Source organism: Choristoneura fumiferana, chromosome 18 (assembly GCF_025370935.1).
Source record: "Choristoneura fumiferana chromosome 18, NRCan_CFum_1, whole genome shotgun sequence".
Taxonomy (NCBI): Eukaryota; Metazoa; Arthropoda; class Insecta; order Lepidoptera; family Tortricidae; genus Choristoneura; species Choristoneura fumiferana.
In genome coordinates, this window is record NC_133489.1 from 15,308,149 (window position 1) to 15,330,164 (window position 22,016).

General features: G+C 35.4%; 2 protein-coding genes and 1 non-coding gene across 8 annotated transcripts in view; 2 read left to right on the forward strand and 1 right to left on the reverse strand.

Moving 5' to 3' along the window:
- Oatp30B (Organic anion transporting polypeptide 30B) overlaps window positions 1-1,406 on the reverse strand; it is a 90,597-nt gene extending 89,191 nt beyond the window's left edge. For all 3 annotated transcript variants that reach the window (XM_074101908.1, XM_074101907.1, XM_074101905.1), the window contains exon 1: window positions 1,078-1,406. The gene's annotated coding sequence lies outside the window, so the exon portion shown is untranslated. The remainder of the gene's footprint in view (window positions 1-1,077) is intronic.
- LOC141438175 (uncharacterized) overlaps window positions 1-17,364 on the forward strand; it is an 87,383-nt gene extending 70,019 nt beyond the window's left edge. The window contains exons 1-5 of one of the 4 annotated variants that reach the window (XM_074101915.1): window positions 12,312-12,459; window positions 13,330-13,542; window positions 14,601-14,682; window positions 15,480-15,512; window positions 16,921-17,364. In XM_074101915.1, coding sequence (XP_073958016.1) covers window positions 12,327-12,459; window positions 13,330-13,542; window positions 14,601-14,682; window positions 15,480-15,512; window positions 16,921-16,933 — 474 coding nt within the window. In that variant the 5' untranslated portion in view covers window positions 12,312-12,326 and the 3' untranslated portion in view covers window positions 16,934-17,364. Of the gene's footprint in view, window positions 1-12,311; window positions 12,460-13,329; window positions 13,543-14,600; window positions 14,749-15,479; window positions 15,513-16,920 lie in introns of those variants that run through there. The other 3 variants (XM_074101914.1, XM_074101916.1, XM_074101917.1) reach the window with 3 other exon arrangements.
- On the forward strand, window positions 1,951-2,022 carry TRNAP-UGG (transfer RNA proline (anticodon UGG)). Its single transcript has one exon. It is a non-coding gene; the product is annotated as a tRNA-Pro (tRNA).
- Window positions 17,365-22,016: the final 4,652 nt, after the last annotated feature.

The following is a 22,016-nucleotide window of genomic DNA, read 5'->3' on the forward strand; positions in this document are numbered from 1 at the left end:
AGTTTGAGTCAATGGTTATAATAAAATGGTACAATATTTAATACACATAACATTTCTCACATATTATAGGTATGAGTAATAGTTTAAAAACCAAAATTACCTACAGGTAAAATTACTGAGACAGCTCTCCACTGGTCTAGGTGTGAAATCAAATCTAGCAGCTTTGCAAGATTAATAAAGTAGATCATGACACTCAATATAAACAATTAACTGACCACTTGATCAAGGGTTTCATTTAAATTAACGCAGGTAAATTATTCTGTTCTATGGGTTGCCCCACCGCCCTAAAGTGCCTAGGTCTCCCTATAGGTAAAAGGTGGCCTTAACAGACTATTTGCACTTGTACAAGTCAATCTAACAATCAGCCTTATTGTTTTTTTTTCAGACATAGAAAATGTCATGAGAAAATGGTAAAGCCTTAGAGCAACACGGGCTTCCTACTTCCTACCGGCTTCCGTAGGTAAAGCACATACTTGGTTGGCTATAGGTTAGACCTTGTGGCACTTTTAAATTTTGCTTCCATAGCCAGAATTCAATAAATTTAATCCATTTGTTTTTTTTTGCAGTAAAAACTCCACTCATAGATGAAACAATCTTAAACAAAGTGGTAGTAATGATTAATGGCTCATCCATCAAAAAGAATTAGGATGCCTTGTAAATATTTGTAAAAAGTCTGTTTACTCCATAATATTCTTTATATCCCAATAAAATGATTGTAGAATGCAGGTATTATGCAAAATTTGTTTAGTTTTAAAATGTCTGCCAATGGGAATGCAGATCAGCTGTGACAACCAAACTGAGAAGTGAACAAAAATAACCAAATCAATAGTGACATGGAATACCTATTATATTTTCTACCTGTACATAAATTATAAATTCTAATTATAAAGCTGCTGTTTACGTTCCTACTTTTCCCTTTTGACGTAGACGGTTGTTAGAACGTTTATAAGCTGCTTCTAAAATAAAAGCATCGCAAGCAGAACCATAATTTGACGAAAGAAAACCTTTTTGCGTACCTACCTACTGTACTAATATTTTAAAACACGAATAGACAAATAAAGTACACAATATACTTACGTTATGTGATATATGTGTACTCCTGGCGAAATGGGCACAACAATGAGGACTCCCTGTATCCTTTGTGAGAGAAAGGTGATGAACTGATGAACGTCACATAAATTTCTTAATGCACTGCAATAATTACACAGTCCGATTTGAAAACAGATTACACGTTTATTAGCAGAATAAACAAAGCAAGGTTCACTTGTCAATAGAATTTGTCAACAAAATACCAAGCGAATCGTCTGTGTACGTACAACACTCGCGCAGGCGGGCAAAATTTGACTGATAGAAGTGGTGGAGGTGGAGGGAGTTTGTGCTTGATACGTTTTGGTTGGCTGACTGGCTTGCAGAACATTTACCAACCAGTACGAAGTTGTCAACGAGTCATAAATGCCAATTCCATCAGCTGTTTTTAGCGCACTGCTGACATCTTTGATTCATATTTATAACTAATGTTGTATATTAGTGTGTATAGATGTCACAGTAAGTTGAGTTGACTGCATATGCATGATAACACAAATCACTGCACAAAGATGGCGCGGATGTCTTGACAATTGCCAGGCCAAAATTGGCCTGACCATTTAGTTAGTTCCCAAGATAAAGTTAAGATGACGTTCAAACCAGGCTTTTTTTCTTTTCCTATTATCTTTCGTATTATTTCTGTTGTACATTGAGTCATATTTTATATTTATTGTTTTGTAACTATTGCAATTGATACTCCAGTGCTTAATTTAAATTTTCAAGTTACAAAAGTATGTTTCCATTACTTTTATAAAATGACCTTATGTTAGAGTTGAGAATTCAGTGATAAAATATTACATATACATTTCCATACGGCACAGTATTTGCTTAAGTTTATAAATTGTTATTTCACCTATAAGTTCAAGCGGCCTCTTGGTCTAGGGGTATGATTCCTGCTTTGGGTGCAGGAGGTCCCGGGTTCAAATCCCGGAGGGGCCCTCTTTTTGCAACATATTTGGTGGTATGAAATAGCTTTTTATTTTGTTATTGAAATGATAATAATTTTATTGGTAGGTATCATTCTAAAATCTCTAATTTAATTCTTATGTTTACTTACTTTAAAACATTTAAGTATCTCAAAGTGTGTCAATTGTATTTTGTTTCTTTTCTTTTATAAAGAGTACATACATACGAGTACATACTTTGTCTAATCCTACTAATCTCAATGTTTTTAAAAGAGGAATTCTTGTGTATTTATTTATTACTTGTTTATTACCGTGCTCCACGCTACGTGTGTGGGACACATAATTATATGTAAATCGGATGTTTTCGGCTGCTTGGAACTTTTTTAATGACCTCTATATAAGTAGATATAATAGCATTTGATGTGGTGTTTGTGATCGTTGTGTGTGAAATGTACTCGTACAGCCAAGGGCAAAGATATCGACACGGCCAAAGTTGCAAAAATATGTATACACGGACACGGCCTGTTATGTGCATAGAGCTCAGGTTACCTACGAACACCGATGGATGCCGTTGCTTCTCAAACGCCGGGCGTTTATAACTTATAATTATAAGATTAAGGTAATATGCAGAGCCTCATTAACAAGGCTACTCTTCAACTTGAGAACCTAAGTGTGAAATATCTACCTACTCGCTCGATGCAGACGAAGTTGTGGACGACCGCTAGGGTTACCTACCTATTGAATCACTAAAAACGTTGGTCCGAATTCCACTTCATTGTTTATTATAGATTTATGTATGTCGCTATTGGTAAGTAAAATAGTCATATCACTAATAGTGTAATTTACTTGTTATTATGAAACTAATTGTAAAATTCTGCATTGTTAATAATAATTAAGATAAACATTTTGATCTATTTAGGCTGAACCACAGGGAATCCTAGTGCAGGCATACGTTTATATGTTCTAGTATACATATCATATTTTTTATATTAAATAATAATTACCGTGTACAATGTTATATGAATAAACGTACCTAGGCGCATCGACGGCGCGTTTGAAACGCGGTGTGTAAAGTAAAGGCCCTAATTCTGACTTAAGTCTGACCTAGACTAGACCGCCTTAAAGTAACGAAGTAATTGTGATTTCAAATTATCAGATGCCCGCCTGAGATTTCAGTTTGAACAGAACATGAACTAAAATACATGTACCTATAAATGTTACGCTGATTACATAAACGGTATTTGGCGGTGACACGTTTCGGGAGTCGTTCTATTACATGTGCCAGTGATTTACGAGCAGAAATTGCGAATAAGACAATACTGGGTAGATACACCAACAACACTGTCAACGTAAGTGCTAATTTGTAAAACAAAAGTGTGTCCGGCGTTATTTTGTAGTCCAGGCTTGCCACTCACGCGCGACAGTTTGTTAAGCACCAACGGCAAATGCCTTATATCATTTCACCCACGCAATTCATTGTAATTAGGTATAAAATTACGTGCGCATCGCACACGCAGAGAAGCCGACTAGGAAGCGACTGCAACTAGTTACTTAAACGTGATACTTAATGAGCCGCGTTATTAGGTAACCTACATATTACTCTTTTTTTTTTACTTAACAATTGAAATAAATCTGAACATTATAAATTGACTTAATTCAAATCAAAGTAGGTCATCATAGGCCACAACATCAGTTAATCGATAATCGCTAGCGTAGGTATAGATACGCTTATTTATTAATTAGGTGTATTACATTTTCTTTACCTAATATACGAGTACCAACATAAATGAAAAAAATATAATTAGATCTTTGGACGAGTGTACTCCATCATATATAACCTAACCAACAAAAAGTTGGAAAATCCCCACATTGTCAATTCAAAGTTCAATATCTCAAAGACAGCTGAACCGATTTTGATGAAACATATTTAAGAACCATCGCTAGAAAACCTGATATCAAATAAAAAACCGCATCCAAATCAGTCCCCCCGTTTAAGAGCTACGGTGCCACAACAGACACACAGATACACATAGCGGGCAAACTTATAACACCCCTCTTTTTGCGTTGGGGGTTAAAAAATGGTTCACAGGATAAGGATTCAATTTGCAAAATAGATAGTTTATAACCTGGATCAACGCTGATACTTTTAATCCCGGAAATTGCTTAGGTCCCGATGGATAAAATAGCAGAAATAGCAATTCAAACCCTCGATGACATTTAAATAACACCCAATAGCAAGATTACAATAGATAGAGCTACATACTTTCGACATATGATAGATTAATATCGATAACATCGAGACTGTAGCCTGCAGGAGACAATCAAGCATATTTTTCCTCGTCGAGCTTCGTAACGGAACTGGAATAAGCAAAAACAACTCGTGAATGATGAGAGGACAAAGAGCTATTATTATTTTTTAGTTAAAAATACATATTGGTTTTATTATGTAAATATCTTTGAGCATTTGTGGAACAACTTGTGAAACTAAACCCACAGCTGGTACGCAACTTTAGATAACGGACCAGACATTAGATAAATTAGCGCTACTAAAAAGACCATCCCAGACCATGTTTTGAGTAGCGCTAATTTGTACCACTAGGTACCACCTACTTAAGTACTCGTACTATGAATTTTGATGGTTACCAGCGTAAAAGTCGAATTTCCTAGTAGCAAACGTAGATACAGTCTACCAATTTGAAATCCACGAAAACCTTGTCACTGTGACTTTTTACGTCATTAGATAAGCATCGATATAGTGGACAAATTTAAATATTTTAATAAGGTTCTATGAAGGCCTAGAATCGAAGCGGTGAACTGTACAGTCGAACAAACTGGTCCATGTACCAGGGTGGAACCTTAATTTTAATAATCAAATTCACTATGATTTTTAGAAACATCTGTTCCTACATCGTACTCTTTCTTCGGTCACGTCGCGCGTCGAGATGATACATCTGTGCAGGGACTAGTGGTGCAGGGTAAAGTTGAGGGCACATGCGCTAGACCGACCATATAAAGGCAGCACTTGGCAGTTCACTGCATGAATGTACTACAACAGTGAGAGAGGAATGGCGACGGAGAATCACCACCCCGCCGCGGATATGACGACCACGACCACTCTGTCAAGAGTGTAACGACTAAGAATAGAGATGATTTCCTTGACAAAAGTATGGGATGTCAACACGACATAAGTAGTAGACTTACAAAGGTTCCACCCTGATACATGATTGTTTGTTTGACTATTAGGTACATACATACGTGTAACGGTCAATTTAGTTCGTGAGTGAAATCAAGATCCCAATTATTAATTATTTATAGTAAGCAGACCTTCAGCGCTCCAAATAATGGATTTACGACTAGGCGTGTACAGCGGTGAACAATAAGTGCTTCACTTGAAGGCTGCTTTTGCCGATATTTTTAATAAGTTTTCCTGGTACATCTTTCATTTCGTGATTATTGTGATTAATAAATATAGACAAATCTGTTTTTCTTTTAACTAATGTAGTGTATAGGTAGGTGCCTAAAAATATATATTACTTGTACCTATACATTTAACAAGTTACCCCTTTTTGGTACTACAAATATATACGCAGAGCCGTCTTTCACCTATTAGAGGCCCAGGGCACAATATGCTGCATGCATTCGGTAAGCCTGGTTTTCGGGCGAGAATTGAGTAGCTATCGGTAATATCGGTTATAGTTTGGTAATGGGGTAGGGACTAGGGTACCCAATGCATCGCGGGGCCCTGGGCACGTGCCCAGTGTGCCCAGTGGGGAAGAGGGCCTTGTATATACTAGTCAAAAGAAAATAAGGGCCGCTTGATTTCCACCGATAAAATGAAATTAAAAATACGTTTGCGTTTTTATATAAATACGTTTGACTTAAATGATAAGTATTTCTATTGGGTTATGTGTAGTATAAATAAAACCATTTTTGGGCTAGGAATGTTACGTACGAGTATAAAGAATTATGTTTATTATTACATATTTTCGTTTTACCCATAAAACTCCGTGGCCCTTATTTTATTTTGAGCGGTATAATATACAAGCTAGATAGAGCATCAATCCAAAGCCAAAATACGCCACAAAACGTAACTAAACAATAGTTATTTGTGCAACAAGAGAGCAAAGTCGATTTTTGGAGCGAGTGTTGATTTTGAATCCCAAGTAAGCGAAGGATTCTACAATTGATACGAGCGACAGCGAGTGATTCTAGGTTAGAATCCTGAGATCAACGAGGGATTTTTATAAAAATAAACCTATAAATATGATTTTATTGGGATTTCTATTGCTTGAAACATGATTATAAATAGATTACTTGCAAATTCATTCAATTTGACAAATATTTGATCCAGCTTTAAGAGAGGCAGTATACGGAAGGATTTTATTAAAAAAAGAGCAGCGGCTTTCGTACAATGAGGTTGCATACTTTAAAAAAAAAGTGGGAAAATTGTAACATTTTGGAAATATTATATTAATATTATATAAATTAATTTACTGTTTTTTTTTTAATTTTACCATTATAATTAATTCATTATTGACATATTTTTAATACTAAAGGTAGGTAAATTGTAATCATAATCAACACAGTATTTTTTATTAGGTTGGAAAGGTATTATTGCTTAATTAAAAAGCAAAAATAAACTTATAAAAAAGTAAAACTGAGCGGGATATTCGTTTATATGTTCGTTTTGTTTGCTAATTTATCTTTGTAGGTTTTTAATTTATATTTGAGCAGAAAAGTCCCGCTTCGTGCTGGGTATTTAGTGCGGTTATGATGAAATTAAAGCATAGTTGGAAAAAAATAAATAAAAAGCTACTTTATCTCACGGAGTGAGCAAAATGCGATTTTGCTCACTGGTTTTTAATAGCTAAACCTGCCTGTTTGAGCTGCTGAGGTGAAACCTACTTACCTAATAATTGTAGGTAATCCAAGCATTCAAGACAAAATTGTACTACTTTATCTTTAAAATGTATTTTAACATAACGTTGAACAAAGTGGTAGCTATATGTTTAATAAAATTGAATGGGTCGTATAAGTTTTAGTGGGTACGGGAGGAAGTTCATCAGAGACAGAGCTAATTATGAAAAGATATTAAAATAAATTTATCGTTGGTAATAAAATTGCCGTGGTGGCCTAGTGGTTTGAAATATCGCCTCTCAAGCAAAGGGTTGTGGGTTCAAACCCCGGCTCGCACCACTGAGTTTTTCGAAATTCATGTGAGGAATTACATTTGAAATTTACCACGAGCTTTGAGGTGAAGGAAAAACATCGTGAGGGAAACCTGCACAAACCTGCGAAGCAATTCAATGGTGCGTGTGAAGTTCCCACACACTGGGCCCGCGTGGGAACTACGGCCCAAGCCCTCTTGTTCTGGGAGGAGGCCTGTGCCCAGCAGTGGGGCGTATATAGGCTGGGATGATGATGATGAATAAAATTTAAGTTTTTGACCCATTACCATCAATAGTTTGTAATTAATTATAATAAGTACAGATAATCATCAATATAGGGATATTTATCTACATACTAGTTATTCCTTGCGACTCCGTCCGCGTAGAATTCATTTATCGCTATCCCGCGGGAACTATGCTATTTTCTGTAATCCCATGTCCTTTCACGGGACTTAAAATATTTGTATACAGAATTTAATCTAAATCGGTTCCGTGGACTTGCAAACTTTCGCTATTTTTATATCTGAGATTTAGGAGATAAAATACCAAGATTCTAGTTTTTAGTAGCATTACGAAATGTTCCTTTGCATACAATAAACAGATGACGATGACTAGAGATAAAATGTTAATCAATCAATTATAAGCTCTATTCATAAAAGTAAAGAGTTTATATCGTCAATAAATAAATATTTCGCCAAACATACGTACGTGAATGATTGAGTTGATTCATCAGTTTAACAAGTTAAATAGAAGGTCATTTCATTAGAAATAACCGCTGGTAAACAAGTGCGTAATCCTAAACTTATCTCTTGTTTACTTTTGTCAATAATTCTTAATTGTTGGTGACAGATGTTGAAACTCCGGGAATAAGGAAATAATTTTGTTAAGCGAAATACCGGTTGCGTTATCTGGACAGACAGTTTGAAAAAGTCAGCTTTTACTTACCTATATCCTGCCTCAACTTAAATATCTAAACTAGGCGATCTGAACTTCTGAAGAACATTCGAGTTTCGAGAGTATTATGTTAGTACTTAGTTCTTGGGATTTTGCCTGAGGTGGGACTTTAGGAAATACCACAAGTTGTTCTCAGCAAGTTTAAAAGTTTAAGTCCCTGGCCAACATCTTACCATGGTACACAAAAAAAATTGCGACATCAGCAACGATAACTTTCATGCAAAATATAACATAATATTTTATATCTAACTTTGGCGAGAACAACATCTTAGGGATCCACGTGAACCGCTGATTTTCATTCGCCACTTCATAAGCACAAAAGTTACGTTTAAATAAAATCGGTACGTGTGTATCAGCCCTTTCAGCCTTAGGTACATTTACAAATGAAATAATTACATACACACATTGTTTAAAATTTATAACATCCCATTTGCGCTTTAGATTAATATTGCGCAAATAGAGAAATATCTTATACCTACTTAAAATAAAAGTAGGTAGATATTCTGGCGTTGCAAAATTTTGAAATAGGTATGACTATTTAGGTATTTAGAGGTGGTATTTTGGTCGACGTTAGTCAGCGATTAAAAAATCAGAAAAACTCATTTTTCCACGCTTTTTTTGCACGCATAAAACCCTTTGTAGTAATAATCTCACAGCAGAATTCCTATATACATTCGAAGTTTACAGTATTAAAGTTTTACGACTCACATGCGCGTAAGTTTTTAGTTAATATTTGAACATGTCTCGATCGACACGACACACATTACGAGGATCTTCTTCATATATGCAGTACGATGTTGTCTTTAGTTTATTATAGCCCAGTCTCTGTTAGTAAGATTAATCTTTCATTTATATTAATATGGCCGATCGACAGTAAGTTTATTGTTCTTATAAGGACTTTTTCCCATTGAAGACGTATCAGGAAAGTATAATTACTCTTCTTAAATGTCAAGCGAATTAATATGTATGTGTAGGTTACCTACAGTTAAAAAAACAGTATAAAGTAAGTATAAGTACGAAAATTAAATTGAACCAATCAAAATTTCAATGATATTGAAATGCACAGATGGAGTGTGATCAAATTAGGTACCGAAATAATACTCTGAAAAAAATACGCTTTTTTTATTATGCTTAAATATGATACCATAAACCGTTGCTTTTGTACAAGTTGAATGCTGATTTTTTAGGGTCATTCCTCGAGCGAGAATTATTTGGTGATTTACGTGGGTTTTCAAATTTCATGCAAATGACAATTTGACATTTTAATGTGTAGTTTTATGTGTTTCAAACCGGAACCCTTATAGTTTCGCCAACTGTCTGTCTGTCTGTCCATCCGCGGCTTTGCTCAGGGACTATCGATGCTAGAAAGCTGTAATTTTGCACGAATACATATGTAAACTATGTAAAATGGTACATTAAAAAATAATTTTTTTTTGGTATACCTCCCAAAGACGTAAAGTGGGGGTGTTTGTTTTTCTCATCCAACCTTGTAGTGTGGGTAGTGGGTCTTTTAAAACCATTAGGGAGTTGCTAAGATGATTTTTCGATTCAGTTTGCAAATTATTTAACTTTAAAGTGCAATTTTCATTACAATCGAGCGTCCCCCCCCCTCTAAACCGGTGGGTAAAAAATAAAAAAAAAAACAGAATAGAAGTAAGTATATCAAACTTACAAGAAAAACTATATCGGTTAAGTTTTCTTGAGAATTATTAGTAGTTTAAGAGTAAATAGCAGCCTAAGGTAAAAAATATATCTAAACTTGGAATATTCCGTACAAAATATGAAATCCTTAGAAAAATATTACTTAATTTTTTCGTAATGGCTACGAACCCTATTTCGGGCGTGTCCGACACACTCTTGGCCGGTTTTTTTTTTAATTTCAACTTTGCCACTTCGTAGATATCTGCCGTAAAGAAAATTGGCGTTCTATAGCTCCTTTCTGGATCATAATACGATGAAAATATTAGTATACAAAATTAAATTAAAAAAACAATCCTACAATTTATGTTCTCACAACTTTTTTGTAAAATCATTAGTTTCGACGTACATACCTACGAGCGCCGCAAAGTGTAAGTTAAGACGCATTTTCGCTGAAAATGTTTACAAACTGTGTTATTACCCTTCATGATGAACAACATCACCACGTTATTGAAGAGCCTCTGAAGGACTTTAATTTTTATTCGTATGACATTAAATTTTAATAATAACACTAATTTTTAGATTCCTCGACTTTCATTCAACTGGGTACACTCCGTGAGCTCTTAAAAAACCTTCGGATTATAGAAGCATGCTTCGGGTATAGACGATGACAAGCGATCGTAATATGCGATTCTGTATGCTTAGTGTATTTTCCCGTTCACAAAATACGTCTCGATCGCGTTCGCGTTAAAATCTCAATCTGTATGGAAACACGGACAGCGCCCCTAGCGGACAAATTGCGGATCAACTTTTGTGAGTGTAGGTTTGCTACGTAGGTAAACTATCAAAGACTACAGCAGGGCTACTACGAAACTAGAAACTAGAAGTTCGTATCGTGCGGTCCCTCGTTCTCGTATTAAATAGTATAAGTGTCAGAGGGACCGCACGACACGAACTTCGAGTTTCGTAGTAGTTCTGCTGTATAAACTATTTCGTCCGCGAATCGTAACGATTACAAAAAAGTAAAACCGACTCCAAAAAAAAAAAATAAAAAATGGAACCGACTACAAAACCCTTGAAAATATTTTTCTAGATACCTACTAGCTCGAAGTCAGTGCCTCAGCACGAGCCAGCAGGAGTGGAACAATAGTCTTCTACCTCACCTACACACAACGGGTTTCAATCACTCCTGCTGGGTCGTGCTGAGTCACGGACTTCGAGCTAGTAGATACCTAGAAAAATATTTTCAAGGGTAGTCGGTTCCATTTTTCATTTTTTTATTTTTTTGGAGTCGGTTTTACTTTTGTGTTAAAAAAATTCTTTATTTCTCACTTTTTAGTGATTCGTAGCCAAAGTAGAACGATCCCATTAAGCCCAAACACGACTTAGTTACGTTGTTTTATAACAGAGTTCCGTTGCCTACCTTCTGGCTTCAGCATCAGATCAGTTTCACTCATAAACCCATTACAGAAATACCCTGTTGTGCCCTGTTTAAGTTGACTCCCCATGAAAATCAATTTCTGAAAAATAACAAACTAAATAAATAAGTAAGTGATGGTCTTAACTGCTCTATATAAATCAATGAAAACACAACGAGTGCACTCTTCGCGTGATGGATTGCTCAAAATTACAATTGTCATTTTGTACTACACGAATCCTTCCGATTTCCTACGAAACGCGAAGGTTTTTCTAAGAGCTCACGGATTGTACACTTCTTCACTAAAACCTTCGGATTTTAGAAGCATGCTTCGGGTATTGACGATGACACGCGATCGTGATATGCGGTTCTGTTCTGTTATCAACTTTCAAAACTTTTCAAAGTTACCGTAAAAAGTTATGTAAAGAATAATCAGTACAAAATAAACCGTACTGTAATAATATTACGCTTCTTTATCTTTTTGTAATTTTAATACAATATGACTTTTTGGCATGATACAAATAAAACAAAATCAGCATTTTCGAATTTTTCCATCGTTAATTTAAATTGAGAACACCTCGCCTTAACACACTACTTTTATTTGGGAGTATATAGAGCTGTTGTTATACTGTATCTATTTCTCTTGGGTATTTCAAATGATTTTTTTGGTCTGCTTTCGTTTAATATTTTTTAATGTACTTTTCGAAATCCCCGTTGCTTCTATAACTCGGTCTTGAACCTTATTAAAATATTTATGATCAATACTTTTTCTTAAAACTTTCAGCTTCTTTACAAAATATTTATATACTCGTACATTATAAACAATTTCCCGTGATTGGCTATTTACAGAAATATCCGGTTTAAATTGACTCGCCATCGAAATAAACTTCCGAAAAATAACAAACTAAATAAATATGTAATAATGGGTCTCTGTTCTACTCTGCGTCTACCGATGCGTGCAGTATTGAACTTAACAGATTACCTTTTTGAATATCAAACCTAATGATCCTAATAGCATTATCCCTAGTTGAAATATTAAGACAATGAGTAAATGAATTTGCGGCATCCACTGCTGGCGTCACAATGCCCGTTTCCAGCATTCCCTTGAACCCGACGTAACTCGAGGCCCGCTCCGTGCTCACTCTGCCAAAGCAATTAAGCATGCATCGGCCATACGCCCTCCCCTCGGACTTCGCTTTTGCACTCTATATAAGAATTCGACACCGATTCCTTGTCATCTGTGTGTCTGTGACTGCAGTGCTGTGTTGTGTACCGAACAAACAAACAAACCAAGGTATAGCGCTAGCCTTGTACCGTCACGAAGTGTAAACTCAATTTGAACGTTGTAGAAGTTTTTTTGTGCATGAATGGCGCCCATTTTGAATAGTAAAATTGCTGCAATATTTTTCATAAGTTAATAAATAGCAATTCTATAGTGTTCGTTATACCAGGAATCGGGTATTCAGTAAGCTTAAATGGTTTTACGTATACATAAGTAGGATTCTAGAATATCGGATCTACGTGGAGGTGTATCGACATTGCAGTGCTGGCTGATAGAGAAGCAAAAATGTTTTCCGCCGCAACCGCGATCCGATCGTCAAGGAGATGGCTAGGAAATGTTGAACGAAAACCAAATAGAAATGTCTCAATTTCCGTAGGAATGCTTCCTCGCAACGTTCTTTTTATTAGAAAGTATTTTACAGCCGTTTATAGATTTTTAAAATTCAATTTTGAATTCAGATTGGAATTCTTTTGAATAAAATATTGTTTTCTTTTCGAACTATTGTCACCAACGATAACTCCATAATTTCTTACAATTAAGGCTTTAAATTTGCTCACAACACACTTGTTTGTTAGGTATTTAGTTCATTTTAGTCTGACTGACCTGATAGCGGCTACTAATTGCAACTCAATGGCGGAAATTATATAAAAATAAACCATATATTTTTTAAAAGAAACAATTAAGACTTAGCCTGAACAGTTTTTTGTACTTACATGTAAACTTGTATCTACTCATTCATCGAAAAGGAATTAGTATGAAAGATTATGAGTATGATCTTTCAATGCATAACATACATATTAATCATATTATATTACGTAAGACTACGCGTACCAAAACCGCTCCACCGGCTCGCATAACAGCTATTGTTACGGACGTTTCCAGAAAACAGAGAAATGCAGTCGACCACGATCATCGTTCTCGCATGCCTGATCGCAGTGGTGGCGGCTGGGGCCCACTACGAGCACTATCCGGCAGTGGAGGCGATTGAAATCCCCGAAGACCAGGTCCATGAGGCCCTTTACGAGACCCCCGCTCTCGAGAGGAGTCACAGGACCAAGAGAGGTCTGCTGTTGTTGAAGAAGAAACTTCTACTTGGTATGATCTAGATTTGAATTAGGTAGTTTTATATTTAAAATATAAGTAGTTTATGTTCGAGTTTCCGTAGTTTAGATCATCATCTTATTAATCCTACCGACCTATATAAATCCCACTGAAGGGCACAGGTCTCCTCTCAAAATGAGAAGGCTTGTGCCGTAGTTCACATGCGGGCACAGTGTGGATTGGGAACTTCACACATATCATTGAATTTCTTTGCTGGTGCATTCAGGTTTCCTCACTATGTTTTTCTTCGCCGTAAAGTTCACAGTCAATATCAAATGTAATTTCGCAATGTGGTTTAGTTAAATTAGAAATAATTAATTGCGATTACTTACATTGTTTCATGGAAACGTAAATTTCATATGTCTTGATTCAATATTTCAGTATTAGAGCCTTCTTTGGTGTTAAAAATAAAAATCTAAACGTCCTCATAAATATCTCATAAATAGTAAAATAAATTTATGTATGAGTAATTTATGACATTATTAATGGAGCGCTATTGATTATATTTCCAAACTACATTTCACCTTGATCATCTGACTTGGTCTTTCCAAGGTAACTTTTAAGGTCCAGTAACATTATTCGCCAATAGGGTCATTGCCATTTAGCACATCTCAATGCATATTTAGTTTACTTTGAGTCATAATAAATCACGTCTGTGTGGGAACCATTGTCTCTGTTATAATTTTCCTGTATGTCCGTTCGGAAAATTGAGTTTCAATAGTCTTTAGAGTCATTAAGTACTCGCAGAAAAATTTAATTATTGACAGAAAATGGAACTTATCAACTTGTAAAGCGTTTTCTGATGTTAATATTTAATTGAATTATACGAAGTATAGTTTGAGACTGATAATAGTAGTAAGTAAAGTAGCATCCTTCATCTTCTTCGTCGTCACACTCTTGGCAGAGTGGTCTTCGTCGTCACATGGGGGGTGGTGGAAAGATTCACAATCCGTCGCCATTCATACTTACTGCAAACCTTCTCGAACATTCGTGGACCACTGAAGAAACAAGGTAGTAGTAGTTCACTACTAATTTCCATAATTGTATTCCAGGTGCTCTTGGGCTGAAGGTGGCTAAGATCGGCGCAGTTGGCGCAGGAGTAGCCGGCGCTATTGCACTCAAGAGCAAATCCAAGTCAGTACCACCGAAAGTCACCGTCGTCAGCGGTGGAGATTACGGCCACTCGTATTCGTATAACAGGTGATTGGTCTAACAAACAAGCTCCATGCTTTCCTAATACAATAACGATTCATACCAGCTTCAAATATGAATCCTCATCATGACTTGACAAAATGTGAATCAACCATTTCGCGCTGTCATTGAATGCTTAAGCAATTATCATTTCATGCCTCGAATCTAATCCTCGCAGGTAAGTTGAGATTAACGTGGTATTTGGAAGAACATATGGTATATATAATCGGCGTTTAAGTATTCCATTAACGTAATTGTAATTTAATTATTTGGTGCGTCCTGTCCTGGATGAATAGAGAACGACTAAAGTAGATGCCACTTTAAAACCTCACCGCTGTACAATTACTTAGGTAAACCCATCTATTGCACCGTACAAGATTAAAAAAAGTGTTAATGTGATAGTAAGGTCAGGTAAAAAAGTTCGGCTAATTTTAAGCTGCCGTTCGTTTACTGACTATCTAGACTAGATAGTTAAATTATTATTTGATAACTTTCTGAGATGAAACCCACAAACTTAATCTAATTTAGCTCACAATTATCTAAAAAAGTTAGGCAGGAAAAAGTTGCCTACTTAGAGTGCTTCTTAGCAAAAAGTTTGTCTTTATACTAGGTACTAGGTATAAACTTTCTGTCTACCAGTGTATTTTTAAATCGTTGTGTGCAATCAAATAATTGAATGATTTACATCAAATAGTATACAATATTATGAATCGTTTATTAATTAATAATCAATTTTACAGCCACGCCCCTTCTTATGACGTAGAAGTACATAGGTGAGTGCAGCAGTGAGAGGGTTTACTTTATACTTTATTCACGTAGTTAGTTCTCGAATGCACCTACGCTAATGTGATTTCTAAAAACGGTTTAGAGACTACGCAACATGCGCACTCTTCTACTAGGCACATAATTTTCTCAATGGTAAATTTGTTGAGCTCCAGCTAACCACTTGAGATTTAGTTTAAACAGCTCTCATTTCTGAAGGTAGTAAAGGATCCGAACAGAAAACAGAAATCAAAGGGTAAAACAAAATTTATTATTTAGGGACAGATTGTGAATTAATAAATTAAAACAACTGATTAATATTTCCGAATGAAAAAGTCACCATAACTATCTGAGCCATCGGATAGGGCGCCTGCCTTTAACTAGACGGCAATCAAACCTGATCGAATGATTTTGAGGTTAAAGGTTATTTCCGTTAATTTAATATTTAAAAAGCCTTGACCGATACATCACCATATCATGTTAATTTCTTAGATAATTGTTTTGACACATCTCATCCTTGCCCTTTGGTCTGTTCCCATGTATTGAACGGAGCGATTATTACCTTGAGTAGCACGAAAATTTTCCAACCATTATCATCTCGCGCGCGTCAATGTAATTATTAAATCAATCAATCAATCAAGAAGACAACGAACACATTTTTCTACCAAACTCGTATAATTGAAGATACCTACTATTATTACCTAAGTCTTAGTATTATCTCAGTCTAAATGATGTAGCGACCAATAGTAGTTCTCAAACAATTTTTTACTTTGCATTATACCTATTACATCCATAATCTAGTTTTAAAGATTGAACGATTATGCACCATTTGCAACTCCGTAATTACAGAAGTTCATTTAACGTGTAAGTATGTTTAACGCATGACCTTGGTCAGAATGATTTTAAGATATCGAGTACATTATGATTGGTTTTTGGACTCTTTTTCTATTTTTCGATATCGAGGACATTGTTAACTGAACAGCTATTAATGAATATTCTTTCCTTACTTTTCATAATCCACGGTAAATTGTACGTGACCTACATATGAATTCAATGTAAATTCTTCGTACAAACATTCTCTGTTTCGATGTGCGACTATGCGTGAGCATTGGAGTGTTTGTTTTATTCGTCGGGTGGACCGGTTTCCTTTGAATAGCTATTAAATTTAAATATTATATCATGAGGTGATCTATGAATATTTTGCCAGCCGAATTTACAGCTGGCCGTTAAGATTAGGTAAAACCCAATTTTTATAGCTCTATACAAAGGAATGCGGATTCCTGCGTGCGTATGTTAAACAAAAATTAAATATACTTAATAAGCCGTCCAAGAAAACAACGAAAATGACAGCCATTTTCGTTTTTTGGTCTTTGCAAAATTGCTTATTGGATTTTTGTTTTAATGTTGATTTGTTTGCAGCTGGTCCGGTTAGACATGCACCGCGACAGTTTTCTGACGTCGCCCTCAAGCGTACACCAGAAAAACGAGGAGAGCACCGCTAAGTATTTGCTAAGATTGTGTACATTTTAGAGTTGGTTGGGAAATGTTTTTGAATGCAATTATTCAGATTAATGATTAAGTTTTCAGTCATCGATTTGTTAATGTAAAATTATTAATTGTACTTAGAACGAATGGTTATCTTTCGCTCATGGTACAATTCACGATACTGAAAATATTGTTTCTGCCATATTATTCAATTGTAAGTTGAAATTCTGTTTACTGGTCTAATTGACTGAATCTTAGGTACCTAACACCAGTCTGTAACTTTTCTAGTTTTAATTCAAAACATTTGTTATAATATTTATAGCAGAATGTTTGTACTTCTAGTTTTAAGTTTTACGTTGTTTACATAAAAAGTTGTCTTTAATTTATTCGTTTTATTTTTCCTGTCTAAATATATTGTTTAAACAAAATGTAGTTACAGCTTGACTAAAATTTGTCACCCATAGCAATCAACCTTAACACAGTTAACGCGGTAATGTTTGTTTACCGTCATCACTGAGAACATAATGTGTTGTGCAAGTACGAGGGCTGTTCTGAAAATTCTTAGCTACTCAAAAAAACATAAAGATATGTCTATTTTTTATTTACAATTTTTCAAAATACTCTTCTGCGGCCTCTATACACTTCTGCATTCGACTAAACCAGCTTTCAAAACAAGAAAAAAACAATCTTGCGGAAGGTCGAAAAATGGCCGTCTAAATTCGTCTACTGCGTCATTTGAGTTGTTGAAACTTCGTCCTCGCATACTTTATTTTATGGTAGGAAACAAAAAAAAATCGCACGGGGCCATGTCTGGACTGTATGGTGGGTGTGGCAATAATTGAACCCCAGAAGTTTGCAAAAAATCGAGTCTCCGAGCAGCAGTGTGAGCGGAAGCATTATCCTGGTGAAAAAGAATGCCGCGGGTGCCGCTCCTCGGACGGTCCTCGGCGAGTTGTTGGAAGGCTTGAGGCAGGCATACTTCACTATACCACTGGCTAGTAACAGTTCTTCTATCTTCTAGAGGAATAATTGCGTCGAAAAAAAACAGCAATCATTTTTTTGTTGACCGTCCTACCGCGAACAACTTTGGTAGGTAACGTGTCTTCCTCGAACACCCATTGCGTCGATTGCTGCTTTGTAAATGGATCGTATCTATATATCCACGATTCATCACATGTCAGTATGTAAGACACCTGCTGAGATGTGCCGCCCTCGAATTTTTCTAGCATATATGCACCAATCTACCCGGTGGGCTTTTTGCTCTTCTGTGAGTAAATGCGGTATCCATCGTGAAGGAACCTTGCGTTCTTTTAGATGATCGCTCAAAATATTTGAAACAGCCTATGATCCAATCTTCAGTTCATTCTGTATCTCCCTGTGTGTAATGTTCCTCTTTTCTAGTTAATTTCACTTGATGACATTCATTGAAATCAGAACAGGTGTGCTTCATTTTTAATCAACTTTCTCAATACTCGGCCCAAAAAGAAACGGTGGCAACGAAGGAGCAGATTGTCAAAGCTATGTTAAAATGTTCATGCGATTGTTTAATGCAGTCGTAGTAAATCATAACACGAAATTCTTCCCTAGAAAACCGTTCATTTTGAAATCAGAACAGTGTGTGATACATATTTTTTAAATCGTATTTTGTATTGATTTTGTTTCCTTACCTTTACGCGTCTGTGGTGGATGCGCAAGCCGCGCGAGCCAGGAAAAAAACTTTTTTTTCTTTTATAAAGTTTGCCAATTATTTTCGGCCAGGACTTTAAAATCAATTAAAAAAGTTTTAATCGGTAGCATAAAAAGTATAATTTTGCAAATAGGTTTGTCACAGCTAGGAACTTTCAGAACAGCCCTCGTATGTACGGTACTATTCAATGGAAAAAATCAATTGTGTAAACAAATGTGGTGACTGACATTGAACTTGACTGACGACCCGCTGACTGACTGACTGACGTTGGCTCTAGTGATGTGAAAGCAAGCTCTTTAAGATACTTCAATCAGCAGTAAATAATTATTTTGAATTTACTCATATTTCATTATTTAATGTTTCCCTAAGTTTAATTTAAAAATGGCGAATCACGTATTCTCTTAGTCCTGTTCAAGAGTCATTCACAATGTTTCCATGTCCTTTTAACTTAAAATGTTTAATAGCATTTTCACTAAGTTTAGAATTAGGTATATCTTCAAATATATATACTAACGTTTTTTCATACAAACTTACACTCCCTTTATACCCCTTTAAGGTAGAATTTTTAAAATGGTGAAACATGTATATCCACTTATATTTTGACGTATATTTTCCCCAAGGTTTATGATGGAGTATTTTAGAATTAAAAGGGTCAGTTAAAATATGGATTAATTTAGATTATTTTGCTGCTTAAGTAGCGTAGTAGAAGGCAACCTGAGATATGTGTGCATAGGAGAAATTTGTATCTTGACTCCTGTCCAACGGTGGTGTAGGGGTTATAGTACGCAGTACGGATTGCTGAAAACCTAGGTTCGATTCCCAGCGCTGGTCTCTTTTTCTGGTTTTTCTGTGCATCCATGTCTCAGTTTGTATTTTCGATATAATTTAGAAGAGGCATTTTTAAATTTACATAAGACAGGGAAATGAGAGTAGACACAGGGAAGTGATTCAAAATGATTTTTTGGTCCAACAATGGACTCCACAGTAAATATGTTACTAGTAAATAGAAATCTACATAATTTCTACTATAATACTCTTTTATCGTCCAACTAGTGTTTACCCACGGCTTCGCACACGTAAATCATTAGGTCCAGCAGCTGAAATACCGGGATTTTTAAAAATTGCCGTGGGAATTCCCGAAAATTAAATCGTTGTTTTCATTGACATTACATTAAAAACAATCATGGTCAAATTTCATGACTTTTGAAATTTTATCCCTATCTCGTGGGAATATCGAAATAAAAAGTAGGCTATGTTTTATTCCAGATGTCAAACTATCTACATACCAATTTTCATGACTAAGCTCAGCGGTTGTTATTTCAAGATTTTATCCCTATCCCATGGGAATATCGGGATAAAAAGTATCCTATGTTGTAATCCAGGTTATCTAACTTTTCGCCAAATTTCATCCAAATCCGTCCAGCCGTTTCAGCGTGAAGAAGTAACAAACATATTCACTCACTCACTCACTCACAAACTTTCACATTTATAATATTAGTTGGATTAAGGATAGTAGGATAGGATTAGAAACCTTCATTAAATAGTGTAACTTAACACAAATAATTAATATCTACGAATAAATTAATTTGCAGAGCCAGCCATAATTATCGGTAGGTAAGGTTGGTTCAGTCAAATAATTAATTTTGTTGGTACAGCACTAAATTTCCAGAGACTAGACCGACCATAGACCAACTTCGGTGAGGAAAAAATTATCATGTCAATTTGACAAATATAACGGATTTTCGTCTTCCAAATAATTCTATAAAATAAACATATTTACACGATTATTTAATGATAAAATGATTGTTAAAAACAGTGGTGAGCTCATTGAGATGTGAATATGATCGGGATTGGCGTTCAAATGTAAGTAACTACGGAGTAATCGTGAAAAAATGCTTTGTTTACACAATTGATTTTTTCCATTGAATACTACTTTAGCCAGTTATGTATAAAAGGACTACGATTCGCGCTGTCATCGTTCATCCACCATCATTACCTCTCATATTTCGTTTTCAAGAATTTTTTTACCGTACAACGGCAAAACCTACTAGACACTGGCAAAATTGTCCTCCAATGGACAGAGCCATATTTTTCTAAAAAACCAACCAACCAACCATGTATATAAGGCATATGCCAGATAATCATTGGCAGTAAGGTGTTTGAACTTTTGGATGATGGTCAAAGCTATACATTTTACAAAGTTTAAAAAAAAAACCACTATTATCAGTGAAACTTTCTAATTTGAAGACAGGTTTTGACAAATGATTTGTATAGAGTGAAGGACCAAGTCTAAATTGGTAATCCTATGAACTTCTAAGTTACCTATCGATGATTTAGCGATGCAGGCCGTTTTATAAAAATATTTAAATGTAAATTGGTAAAACTAAACATTAATTGGTTAATAAATAATCCTTATAGACATATGAAAACTTTTTGTTATAAATTAAAATATTAAACTTAAAAAAGTTTTGTTGGAAAAACCCAGAGTTTTGGATAGTTCAATAAAAATAAAAAATGCTTCAGACTCTTTACTGTTAGAAAGAACTAACCTTTTTTGTAAATATCATCATTAGGACACATTTAGTTATTTTCGTTAAAAAACAGTTAACTGTTTTCCGTTAATATTATACAAAAATGTATGTATATTTATATTTTTTTTCTCACTATGGTGTCATGTCCATCTTTTAAGTATTGAACTCTTCTTGACCTTTCTCGGTGTCACCTGCCAGTAGGTACCTACCGGAAAAACCACTACTCGTTTTATTATCACTCCTGGTTTGTGTGAATGGTTTAAATTAAATGAACGCGTTTCTCTACTTTTTAACCCCCGACGCAAAAAGAGGGGTGTTATAAGTTTGACCGCTATGTGTGTCTGTGTGTCTGTCTGTCTCTTAAACGGGTGGACCGATTTGAATGCGGTTTTTTTTATTTGAAAGCAGGTTTTCCAGCGATGGATCTTAGACATGTTTTATCAAAATCGGTTCAGCCGTTTCAAGATCATGAGCTCTTTTGTTCGCGGCGACAGGAATCTCAGACGCATAGTGGGTATTTACTTTAATTTCAAACAAATTTGGGACCTAAAATTTGAAACACCCATGTATGCTATATAACTATGCAAGATTATGAAATTCAAAGCCAGGATATCCAGAACACCAGTATACTCTTGATAAAACCATAGCAGATATATCGTGTTTGGATTCGTTTGATCAGTATTTGATTCTACATAAGGATAATATTTAAAAAAATACAATATATTTACCTTAGTTTCCTGTTAACCTTAGCGGTCCCCCGACACCGACGACGCTTAGATAAAAAAATATTACTAGGTACACTACTAAATTAA